At 35.1% G+C, this 13,309-nt stretch overlaps 1 protein-coding gene across 1 annotated transcript in view; it reads left to right on the top strand.

The window, feature by feature from the left end:
- Window positions 1-9,323, top strand: part of Su(Tpl) (Suppressor of Triplolethal) — a 213,371-nt gene extending 204,048 nt beyond the window's left edge. Inside the window, 3 exon segments of the mRNA XM_067093461.1 lie at window positions 144-725; window positions 2,737-2,908; window positions 3,545-9,323. Coding sequence (XP_066949562.1) covers window positions 144-725; window positions 2,737-2,908; window positions 3,545-3,691 — 901 coding nt within the window. The 3' untranslated portion in view covers window positions 3,692-9,323.
- Window positions 9,324-13,309: the final 3,986 nt, after the last annotated feature.

The following is a 13,309-nucleotide window of genomic DNA, read 5'->3' as shown; positions in this document are numbered from 1 at the left end:
AGGATGTTGTATATGTCACACTTCATAAAATTTTCAGTATTATGATACAGTACTGTATTAGACATTAGGCTGAGGTAAAGTGAATTTGGCATGTAATGCTGCTTTTCTGGCAAGTCTTGGCTGAATTTGTGATTATTTTTCAGGAACAAGCCTCAAGGACTTATACCACCTGTAAATAGTCACTCCCCCCACTCTACGCCATCCTTATCACCATCTACTAACTCTTCATCTACTGGGATGCCATCTACAAGCTCACAAGGTCTTAAACGTACTCTTGAGGAGACATTTGACCCAACTGTTAAAAGAGTGCGACCCTCCCGTTACATGAGTTCTAGATTACGGAAACCAGAAACCAAAGTAGAATCGGAAAAGTGGAATGAGTCTAAGCAGAGCTCATCCGTGCCCAACCACCAACCAGATACAAACCATTTGACAAATGGTCATCATCCAGGGGAGGAGCGGTATGGGATGAATGGTGCTATAAGTCCTGGCACTAATTCTTTATCCAATCCATCGACATCCCCCCTCATTCAGAACTCTCCGAGACATCGCCTCAATGGCACCATCAACTCAGGAACACATTCTCCTATAAACTCCTTGTCCAATGGCCTAACAAATGGTCATAACCCCCCTCATGAAACCAATGGGCACAGCAGAGTAGGACAGTCAACTCCTAGCTCGTCTCCAGACACTAATGGCGGTGATGAGGCTCCAGCATACCTCAGGTAAGTCCAGTGGTGCCTAATTGGAATGTTTAATGGTCCTAGACTGGTATTGTGAATTCAATGTTTCATTGACAGATGGTATCATGTAAGGTTGAAAGAATAAGGATGAGTTATTGACTTAACCTGTAAGCTGCAATGGATCAGACAGATTTTGTCCGGTATTCATCTCAGCCAATAAATTCCTCAGCAACTGTACCTAAAAAAAATTCATGATACGTAGGGATGACTTGGAAGAATTTAAGATCTTTTGCTGTTATAGCTAGGATAGCAGTTACACAAAAGCTTAAAAACTGTGTTTAGTGAACTGTATGATAAAGGTAGAATATAATATAGTTCTAAATAATTTTGTAAAAATATGATGAATATTTACTTCCAGAGACCCAGAAAAGGAAAATAGCTTATCAAAGCCAAAAGCTGACACATACTTGCAGAGTTAATTTGTTCTCTGGGATAGATGCATGGCCAGATTAGCTCTAAAACTCAAAAAGAAAAATGAGCCATCGTCAGTTTTGATGATTTATTCTTGAAGTATAACTCAATTCTCATAATTTCATGCAGTCATTTACATTAGACAATTATTCATACTTTTACTCTCCAAAACAACTTGCATCGCCAGGGTGAAATTATTCAAAAGAATACTCAGAAGGTACACTTTCCCCATTCATCCTTATATCTCGTATTCAATATCAGTTTTCACCAAAGAACAGCAGTTACAACCCAACATCAAATAATGGCATTTAAGTGTTACAACTTTCAGGTCTGAACCATGCTGGATCACATTGAAGTAGGGAATGAGCCAGCAGATAGTCATTAATATGAAGCAAAAATGATTAGAGTAGGCATAGAAATTCTCATAAAAAATTGGGGCACTGAAAAATCCATTATGGGTGGTTTCATGCTTGTAGTATGATGTAGCTGATAACAAATTAAAGCAAGTTTTGTGGTGTGATGTATCTGATAAATGAAAGCAACTTAAAACAAAGTAGGATTATTAGGAATACCTGTTTAGCACTAGGTTATTTATGATTACTCCTCATGAAGCAATTCCAGTCTGTTTAGAATATGAATGTCTTAATTTCAGCTAACAGAGAACGACAATTGGGGCACTAATTCCTTGAAGATTTTGTCACATTTATAATTTACCTAATAAGTTTTTTTAAGAAGTTACAGTTTACCTGATAATACCTAGGTTATAGTTATTTTTTATTTAATTTCATTGAAGGGAACCCCTCTGTTTAGTTATTGAGAGAAACGTAGTGGTAGTGCAGATACCACCAACAGAAAGGCAAAAAGGCGCTAAATTAGTGACAAATGCACTCAACAGTAAGCACAACCATGAAAGTGAAGGAAGGAATGAATAAATAACAAAATAGTAATTTCACATCACAACTGCAAAGGAGAACACAGAGGAAAGATGCCTTCTTTCCTATCCAGTTCCCTGGAGCACAAGCCTTTCTCCTTGTTTGAGCTTTTAGTTTGGTGTGACTAGAGCCATTTCACATATAGTAAGGTGATTTTTGAAGAAGAAGATTTTAAGAACAAAAAATGTTTGGCACTCTCATTACTCACACACCCCAGTGCAACACAGTAAAGCAGCATTTTATCAATACTAAACTTGGTGAATTCACAGAAATACTAAATGAATGAACCAAAGTAGCATCTGAACCTCTTTATATGGCTGGTATCTACACAAGCAGTTGGTCAAACTCTTGAAAAGTACCATTCAGTATGTGCATTTGCTAACATTGGTTAATTACTTGTCATGAACTTTAAAGAAGTTTGTAAATCTGTGCATCAGTCTCTGAGCTTCAAGGATTAACCTGTGGAATTGTATTTTCTGAGACATTGTAGAATGTTAGGGAAAAAGTTTCACTATTTAATTGGAATTAGTTTTGAAGAATAAACTATTGAAGAAGAATTGAGACCGAAGAGACCATTTTCTTGTCTTTCTCCCAGAATATAAAAGTTAGGTTCTCTTTTTAGTATGCAAATAATTTTTTTTTTCTTCCAGGAATTACACAACTATAGTATCTCCAGACCAACGAAGTCGATACAAAGCTGACTTCAATAGGGAATACCAGGAGTATCAACAACTTCATAATTATGTTGAGAGACGAACGAGAATGTTCTCACAACTAGATGAAAACTTGCGGAATGAGCCAGTGGGTTCGGATGGCTATAATGTAAGTAATGCAGTTTTTATTATTTTAAATTACTAGGCTCAACCAAAGTATTTGTTTGTAAATGAGGGGTCAAAATTTGGTTAAAGTAAAGTTACAGAGCTGGGAGAAACTAAAGATGATAGATGAACAGTAAAAGGCAGAATGCAGTGCAGTTGGGGTAAAGGCCTACTGCAGTGTGCAGGCATACTGTATGTGGTACCTCATTCAGGGTTTATTTGTTTATTTCTAATTGAATATTTCTGTACTACATGATAAGCAGTTAGGCTGCATGTTAATTCAGCATTTTCTTGATGAAATACCAGCTACAGAAGTTTTATAGAGTTGTTTCAATTTTATTGTACTTTATAATAATGTTCTGCAAGTTGGGTGTAAATTAAATTTGCTTTTTGTGCAGATGTACAGTGCAAAACACTTTGAATGGCAAATATATTTATATCTTTTTAAAATACTGAATACATATTGAGATTTTCAAAGATATCAGCTAGCTTTGCAGTTGTGAAGCAACAATTTCATATATACATATTATTTAAGGTATTGTTTTATAGACCAACTTGTAGAGTAAGTTTAGTTTGTCATTTGATTTGTTACCAGTCGTTTTTCCATACTTACCATCAGTATTTTCTCTTTCTTCCACAGAATTTACGTGCTCAGATGATTACTTTGTATAACACAACTAAATCAGACACTGACTTCCAAAGGAAGCAAGAACGATATAATTATCTTCATGAAAAGTTAACTCATATCAAGACTTTGGTGCGAGAGTATGATCAGGACCATTCCTAGCACCGGTTAACTTCCCTCGCACTGCCATTCAAGCACCCAACCCACAAGTCCTGCGATGTTCCGAGGGGGTAAGGATCTGTTGTGGTTACCAAAGTGTGCCTCAGCCCTCGATGTGTGAAGAGTGGCAAAGTCAGCAAGTGAAAAAAAATTGATAAAATATAAAATAAAATATAGTTGATGTAAATCAGAAAGGGTTGTAAATAATGGTTCTGTGGATGTTTTCATTCTTTATGAAAAAGGATGAGTTTTTATTGTCTACTGTCCGTTGACTGGGACATCTGTAACTGTTGCAGTTTGATCTGCTCAAAGGTGAAACACCCAGTAGTGTATATTATTTTCCATTTCTTTTATAAAGAAAAGTGAGTTGGGTGTGTTTAAGCAGGTGGCTGCTGCAGCTGGTTCATATGTAGTGTAAGAGGTATGCGTCATGCTGTGCCAAGAGACTGATTATTATGGTGACACCTTCTTGTACCCAGTGTGTCCCTTCCCTTCCACCAAAGTGATTACTTCCCTTGTCCCCTCCCACTCCCTTTGTACTTCAACTGTGTGTTTCCAAAACTGCTTCGCCCTCATGAATCCCAGTCCCAACATGACAAAATTATCTGGTGCAGTGTTTTTGGTGGAATTTAAGAACCCTCTCTATTACGCACAGACCTGGAACTGTTAAATGAGGGTCTTGATGCCCACCCATTGACACCCTGTCACTGGCTCCAGTTAAAAAAGAGGGAATTCCTGAGAATCAGTCCTTGCTGAAGCCAAACCTGCCAATTATTGTATAAAGTGAACTGTGAGTTAGAATGAATATATTGTATAGAAAATGTATAAAAGTATTCTATTTTAGTAGAGTACTCTCAGTCATGGACGAGGGTATGATGCCCTTTATACCATAGACTTAGTTGAATGTATATTTTATATATCATTCCAATAAGAGATCAGGCCCTAGTGTGTGGATTTTTGATCAGTCCTGGAATACTGTATTAGAAAGAGAAAATATGGTTTGTTGTCAACTTCAGAGTTGGCCAACTTGTGATACCATGCAGTAAGTGAATTACTTATGGAAAACATTTGGTGGTGTTACAAAATAGGTGTATACCTGTATAGTGCTTGTCAGGTGTTAGTTAATCACAGAGTGGGCCAAAACCAAATTAGCTTTTCGCTCAATGGGCCAGGCTTAGTGTCCAATGCTTGGTTAAGCCCAGCCGACCAATTCCCGAGCCCAAATTTCCATGGCTTTTGTCCAGAATTCAGTAAAAGCTGGAAAAGGCCTCTTACACTTACTGTTAATATCTCAAATTTGAAGACGGTTGCAAGACTGGACTTGACAGACCGACTTGACTGAATGACTAATCTGTGGGAGCTTGGTGCCAGAAATGTTAAATACTTGCCAATACAATCAGTATAGGCAGTTTTATGAATCCCCCTTTTGTACTTTCTTGCCATATAGCATAGGTGCATCATTAGTATTAATTGCATAATTTTTGCCAAACACTTTATTTAATAGTCTACTGATGACCATGGAATTAGTCTACTGATGACCATGGAATATGTAAAATGGAAGTTATGTTTGATAGGTGTTCAGTATTACATCAAATGGAAGATAGGTCTAAGCATGGCAGTATGTAGCTCTTTAGGAGTGAATGCTCAAGATTGTTGTGTATTGACAATGAATTGGTAATCAGCTTCTATAAATTGAACTGGTCAGAGGTTGAAATGGTACCATATTTATAGTACACCTGTACAACAAAATTGGCCATATCTTAAAATTGTGAAATTGGTGCCCTTCTACTTGTGAATCCTTTTAAATTGAGCGTAACCAATATTCATTATTATTATTATTATTTTATTTTAGCGCTGGTTGTGACCGTAACATTGCCAGGTATGTTGCTTTCATATAAAAGGCAATGGTTCTTAACATTTTTAAATCAATCAGTTGTGTTGGATGTAAGTATCCTTCATTATATCAGTGGTACTGTTGTTTGTTTATATTTAGAATGCCCTAAGAAACTTCACTTTTTAGAAAGTGTTACTGGTATATACTCCCTTTCCAAATTAATTTGTGAATATGGTAGTGATGAGGATAAGAGAAGTCTGTTTAGTAATTGCACTCCACCCTAAAATGAAACCTGGTTCTAGGAACATTAAATTCCTGAAATGTTACCAATTTGTGTGGAATTGGGTGAACTGTAAGCTGAATAGGAATATTTCTGAAATCATGAAATGTAAATTTTGTAAAATTTTGTTGCACTTTGACTAAGTGGTTTAGTAGTTGTTACTCATACTTGAGTACTTGTTATCCCATTATTTAAAGAATTTTGTTGGTCGTATTATTTGATTCCAGATGTTTTGTTTGTTATATATTTAGGCATTGATTTGTAGAGAGAAATTTGTAAAAGAAATGCTCAATGAGAAAAATATGCTCTCAGATAAAATATTGTATTTTTTTTGAGAGAGAAAATTTTACTTCACAAAGACTTCAGAATAGTAAATCAAATTGTGTTTGCATTTTCTCTTTGTGTATCATGAAAGATGCTCAGTCCTATGGTAGGTAATTAAGGGACCCCTTTTTCTATATACATGATTGAATGGTTGCATCTGTGACATAATAACTGTGATTTGTTGAACATGTTTTGTGTATGAGCTTTGAGAATGGTATAATTTCAAATCTCTCTTGTACATTATTTCTGTGACCTAGTCTCTAGGATTATTGAGACCAACTAGCCAACATTTTTTACTGTGTCATAGGTTTTGTGCAGGGGTAAAGGTAACTTTTATAAATTAATTATTTTGCTTAGTAGAAGTATCCTAAATTATCCTGCAAACTACAAGTTTCTATTGATAATTGAGATCATGCCCCTGGCACACTTTTTGTATTTTTTCTTTTCTGAAAATGAATAAAAAAAACAGCAGTAATTCATAGGATATAAACATGTGATTCAAGATGGTATCTAAATTAATGAGTATTTCATATCACTGCCATGTCATTTCAAGACAGTAAGAGACCTTGCCATTGAGGTTGTGCTAAGATGATAAATTTGATCTTTTATCTGGATGCATTATTGATAAATGAACTGCCTTCATGAACTATGCATCTGTTGGTTGGCCATTGGAATTTTATTATATGTAGCTGTGATAGAGGTCATCTAGTTGGACTAAGATTATGCATCTTGTAGGAAAAGTGGTTGATATTTTTAAGCACATATTCTGTGACAAATGAAAAAGATATTTTTAGAAATGGTACTTGATCTCCTTGTCTTTCTTATCTTTGCCTTTTATGGTTTGTTTATTTGTGGGGGGAATTGGTTCTATAATCATTTAATCCTGGTTACCCAAAGAAGAGAGGTATTTTGGAATTTGTTGAAATGCTGTTTTTAATTGAACCACTTTATCCAGAGATGCAGTTTCTTATGCAGTTTGATTCCTAGTCACTGTGATTGACTTATTTTCTTTTTTTCTTCTTACTTGGAATTAAGCATGATTGATACTGGAGAATCACTTAGCGTTTTTGTCATTTCTCACCAGTTTTTGTATTTAAAGAGTATGTATGTAGGCTAGGTTGTAAAACATTAGAACTACTCTCCATGGGTAGTTATGGTGTTAAAAAAATGTTCATTATCAGTTCCTATTGGTAATGGGTTTTACACTGATGCAGGAATTTACAAATGAAGTGCAGTATTTGTTGTGCTGTGTGCCGTGAATTTATTGTGGCTGCTTGTGTGAACATTCCAACACAACTGATTTAGTTATATTCATGTGCATTTTTATGATTATTGAAGGGCATAACATTAAAGGTATATTTGTCGGGCATGCATCAAACTTGTAGATTGTGGAGTCCATCAGTATAATGTACTTTATATTTAAATGTTTGAGTATACATATATAATATGAAAAGAACGTATTTGCTCATAGAACATGCATAAATAAATATTGGTAGACAAATGACTTTGGACTTGTGTGACCCTGACAGAAAGGACTAGACTTTCTCACTTCTTGAAACTGCCGCCTTCCTATCCGAAGAGTACGAAATTATCTATTCAGTTTTTGAAAAATCTAGTTTGTGCTTGACTGATGAAGTTTCTTTCTGCTGTACTTTTCACGAAACCTGTTTTGCTGTCTTGTTTTCTCCTCACCTTGGGTGCCATACGATACTGACACCACTTGTCGCAGGAAATTCATCTGTGTGACAACTTTTTTTATGAATGCATGGTAGCAGGGTTTTAAGTGGTGGTAAACTAATTGAATCACAAAACAATTTTGAAGTTGAGATTTGATAAACACGTTAGACACAATACTGTAATCCAAAAATAATTTAGTCAATGAACTTTTAAAGTTTATATGTAGTGAATATGTTGAGACTGAATAAGGGACTGATGGGAGTGACTAGACCTGTGCACAAACTTCTGTCATGGTTTACAAGGCTGCTGTCAATATGTGGAAATACGTACAAGTCACAAAAGAGGAGATGGGTCAAGTTGTATTCCATCATTTAACTTAGTTCTCAATCTTTATATATGGAGATCTTGACCTTGAAAATGCTTTGTGAGGAGAAAAATTGAACATCCTTTTGTTTGTTCATATTGGAGTTGCTCTCATGTTGTGTTTATTTAGATAAAGTTTTAATTCTTTTGTCTACAAAGTTTAGTGAAGTTACCTACTTTGATTACAAGTGTGATAAATTGTGGAAAACTTTTCACAATCTGGTTGTTCTTGTTAGTAATTGTTTGTTACTAGTATTTGTGATGAGAATTAAAACGGGTAGTGTTGGGAAGTATGCAAACACGTTAGTGAAGGCATCTTGACAGCAGTCTAATTTCCAAGGCTGACTCAAGACCTACTCTTTGGTGTGTACTTAGCTATCATATAATGCCACTTGGACCTTAAACTATGTTCAGACATTATTTTCTTTTTCTTTTTTTTTTTAACTTCAGTATTGTTTGCATAGAGTAATCTTCATATTACACCAGGGTGTGGTTTTGCACGAGTAACAATGGTACAGGCAAAAACCAAGTTGTTTCCAAGTCATCAGTTATTGTCACTGAAAATGTAAGCCAAGTTCCCAAGTTAGTCATTGGCATGAATACTTAGTTGTCTTTTAGAGCCGTGAATATATTTTGTCTTCTATTTTCAAATGAGTACAGTCATGATTTAGCAGTGAGAATGTGGAAGTTTTAGGTCTTCATATCTTCATGATATGTTGGTCATGTGTATTAGGAGCTAAGTGTTCAGTCATGGTTTTTGAAATTTTTAACTTCATTGTTTGCCCATGGGCAATATCATTGTGGCATTGCCATTTGTCGGTATGTAAACTTGTGCCTTTGTGAAAGAGGCACTACCCCTTGATAAAAAGTGAAATTTATCGAGTGTCCATAATGTAATTAAATGGTGTGCAGTTGGAAACCTAATAGGTATCTGTATACCACACAAGGCGTCCTAACGTTGACGACTTCTGCCCGGCCAGGCCTCTCCATGCTTCCACTATTACTGTACAGTTTTCTTGAGCTTCTTATGATTATTGTTATTTTATGCTTTAATTTATATCCGAATATTATAGGGGTTTAATATTGAGAAGTGGGGTATTGGTGTGAAGGAAAATAAAATGAAAATAAAAATAACATTTATGTTAAAATGCAAAAAATATGTTTAAATATGTTCTGCACATGCAGCTAGCTATCCCTGCTATGATGCCAACTAGGAATTAGTGTTTTCATGCATATTTGTTATGCCAAGAATGAAACGCCATCACAGTTTTGGTAAATGCAGTTCAGTTTTAAGTGCTGTTTTATAGCACTTCTTTAGTCAGACACTTGATTTTGAATTGTTCTTGTACAGGTGCATAACTGGTGTAGCAAATCTGTTTTGGGTCTGTACTTGAATATACTAAGTAAGTGTGATCTGACTCTGAAATGCTTTATGCACAGTTAAAACATCACCTGGGTTGTTGAAATTCTTTGAGAGGAATTTCATGTGGAAAAGCTTTAAGAAAAAGGCTACAAACATCATAGTGATGACATCTGCTGCTGGAGAATCCTCTAAAAGACATTTGAAATAGTGTATTTTAAAATCCCTGATTTGACCAAAAAATCATTTTAGCTTTTAATCTTTAATTTAATTATTTTTTTTGAAAATGTTAGCATTTTCCAATCCAAAGAGCTAAGATGGTTTTGTAAAGTAAAATTTAGCGATCCACTGTTTTGGTAAAGTTAAGTGAATATTGATGGTGCAGTGGCCAAATAGGGAAGAGTGTTTGTCCATAGCAGGAAATTCTAATGGTCCAGTGTCCACTTAGTTCCAATAGCTGGAAATGTCCAAATATTTACAGTCAAGACAAATAATTTGTCCAAAATAAAGCTAATACCGACCATATGTTGTCGTCCAAAAATGGAATTTCCTTGTAAAGTTACTTGTCCAGAACAAGATGACGGTTAATCGAGTAGGTGTGGTGCGCATTTGAACCTGCTGCCTACTTCTTTGATGTGATGTAGAGGGTTACATGAGGCTGCCGGATGGAAGATGGGTGTTGCTTTGACATGCCCAGCTCTCTCCTAATTTACACCCTACACATTACTTCTTAAAAGTCGGTAGCATTGCCATATATATTGCTTCATCAGTAGTGGTGCCCTAATTGGTCAAGGACAGATTTTGGTCTTTCAGTGATGGGCAAGTCTACATTATCTGAGTAGTTTTGGCATCAACAACTCCAGTCCTATGGAAAGCTAATGACAGACATCAGTTGTTACATTGACCAGCAAATCTTTTGATTTTACCAAAGAAAGGAAATGTGAAAGCCAGATTAGGACAGATTGTCTATGCAAATTTAGCGGCAATTGATGCAGTTTTACCACAAGCAGTGCCTCGTCCAGTCCTTGTATTGCTGGTACTACTGTGAAGCTGTGGTGCCTCATGGTCTTAATGCTTTTGGAAGAGTTTAGTGTTGAGAAAATGGTAAGATCAAGGTGGTGATAATTCTATATTGAGACGACTAAAAGTGCTTGGCATTTATACATAAGTTTGTCCATATTGTATACCCTGTGATATTTCTTTACAAAGGGTTCCTGTTTTTTTTTTTATTTTCTTTCTCTTTCACTCTCTCTCTATCTCTCTGTCTGTCTCTCTCTCTCTCTAACCCTTATGAACATTTTGTAATCCTGTGATTAGTCCTGAGCAGGAACCCTTCCCCAGAGCTGCGACCTCTGCTAGGAGTGGTGTAACTGAACAATAAAAGAAAAAAAAAATAAAAATTTACATTATTGCATGCAGCAAAATTTTGTCTTATTATATCCTCTTCAAAAAGCTTATCGTTGAAAAAATTAATGTTTAATACTTGTACATTTGCAAGAAGTCTAGTTCAGATACTTATGTTTTTAGCTGTCATGTTGTTTGTTTTGTGTTGTAAATTTGGTGAAATGGCTTAATTTTCCAAGAATGGGTTGGTAATGGTGTGGAGTAGATAAATCAGTGGAAGGATTCAGATTTGTTTCTGTTTTACTCTGCCATCTCTTGGTAATTGTTACTCATGCCTTGTTCTGGCTGCAATTACTATGGTGGCACTTTGGAAGGTGGGTGATATCTGTGATGGCATACAGAATAATTCAGCTTCAATTGTTACCCTGAATATACTACTGAGTTCCAGGTGTGTACTATAATGAATAGTACAACTCCACAGTTATATATTTCTGATGGGTGGAAAATTCCATAGGTCCACATCTATTCTCTTATTCCCTTGAACATCTTGCCAAACTTATGGGCCACCTTAAATGAAAGTTCCATACTGGCACAGATCTGGTTTGATGTGAACTAATCAACCAGTAGTAAGGCTTAATACTGATGTATATCTAGAATTTATAGTTACATAAAATTAGCCTACTTGTTGTAATTCATATCAGTAGGTGGATTTAACACACCCTTGCTATAGAGGTATATTTTATGGGAGCTACGTCAATGATACATGTTTATTGCATAATGAAATCTGATGCAAAATAATTTCTTGGTTACTGGGAAATCACATTTTATGATTGGGAAAAATTGATAATTACGGAACAGAGTATAAGCGATTACCACAGGAATATGACGGGCAGAAGTTCAGTACCACGTGCTTTACGTGTTTATTCACGCATCTTTGGGGCACAAATGAGACATAGTTGGAAAGAGGGTTACAAGGTCAACAAAAACAAAAATACCAGATGACTAATTGTCAAAAGGGTAATAAACAAAGAAATGATCCAGGATAATCTGGGATCATGCGGTCACAAACTAAAACCACAGACTTGGCCATAAAAGATACGGAAGTTTACCCATACAAAATCCAAAAACATATAAATTTGAATTAATCACAATTAATTCATCAACAACTTTTTTAATTATGAAGGCATCGAGTTTAAACAAACCAAGACTTAAATTTAGAACACTTCCATTCCTTTTAACTGTGTCGTTGCACGGGACTAACGACTTGCTTCACTACAGTTAGTAGGATAATTTAAATCTCTCATGGGTAATAATGCATTCGATATTTGGCCAGTTCTCACAGAGTATTGGTGTCCTTTGATTCACTGTGTGTGATTTTCCAGTTTGTCCATTATATATTTTATCACACTTTTTTTTAAGGAATTTCATATATGCAGCCAGAAACATCTCTAGGAGAATTTTTTTTTTACTAAACACTCTTAACATTAAAATTACTGACAATAACATTTGTGTTGAAAAACTTTAAAATTCTAGGAATTTCTAAAAACCTTTCATATGGTAATTTGAGAATATTATGCTTACTGAATTTAAGTTTGTTATTAGTTAAATGTTATCCTGGCTCTTTTCCCTGCTACATCTGCAAAATTCAGCATCATTGAACTGCAGACTACAAACACACACAGCCCTTAAGAACATCCCATAAAAAACAAAGAATTTAACATTTTGATGATTGGAATAATAATGAACAAAAGAAGCAATATTTACATCAATTTTTTTTAGACAAAATTCTTACCAAGAATTTTGCCCCAACAAGTTATATGGTATGTGGATGGTATTTCTGGTGTTTGGCCAGTTCACAAACATCTCCAGGAATATCTGATTAAGCTAAATAATTTAGTCCCTTCTATAAAATTTACTGTAGAGGAAGAAAGACATTTTAATTTGAATTTTCTTGTTGACTTTTTCAGTTTCAAAAATCAACTAACACCTTCTTATGTTTATCATTACTGTACAGTATTCCATTCATCATCAGAATGTTAAATTCTCTTTTTTGTTCTGGGATTTTCTAAAGGAGTGTGTGTTTGTAGCCCGCAGTTCATTGATGCTGAGATTAAAACTATGATATTGCCTTGAAACTTCAATACCCAAGGACTTTTGTACATGTAGCATGGAAAACTTGAATTTAGTAAGCATAATATTCTCATATTACTGTATGATGAAAGGTTTTTAGAAATAACTAGAATCTTAAATCTTTTCAATATAAATGTTGTTTTCTGTAATTTTAATGTTAATAGTTTAGTAATAAAAAATTCTCCTAAAGATGTTTTGGGCGGCATATATGAAATTCCTTGTAAAAAGTGTGATAAAATATATTACGGACAAACTTGGAAAATCACTTTCATAACGAATCGAACAACAACAATATTCTGTGAAAACTGG

Source organism: Macrobrachium rosenbergii, chromosome 50 (genome assembly GCF_040412425.1).
Source record: "Macrobrachium rosenbergii isolate ZJJX-2024 chromosome 50, ASM4041242v1, whole genome shotgun sequence".
In the NCBI taxonomy this organism is placed as follows: Eukaryota; Metazoa; Arthropoda; class Malacostraca; order Decapoda; family Palaemonidae; genus Macrobrachium; species Macrobrachium rosenbergii.
Note: the sequence above shows the minus strand (reverse complement) of the source record. Positions and strands in the feature narration are given on the sequence as shown.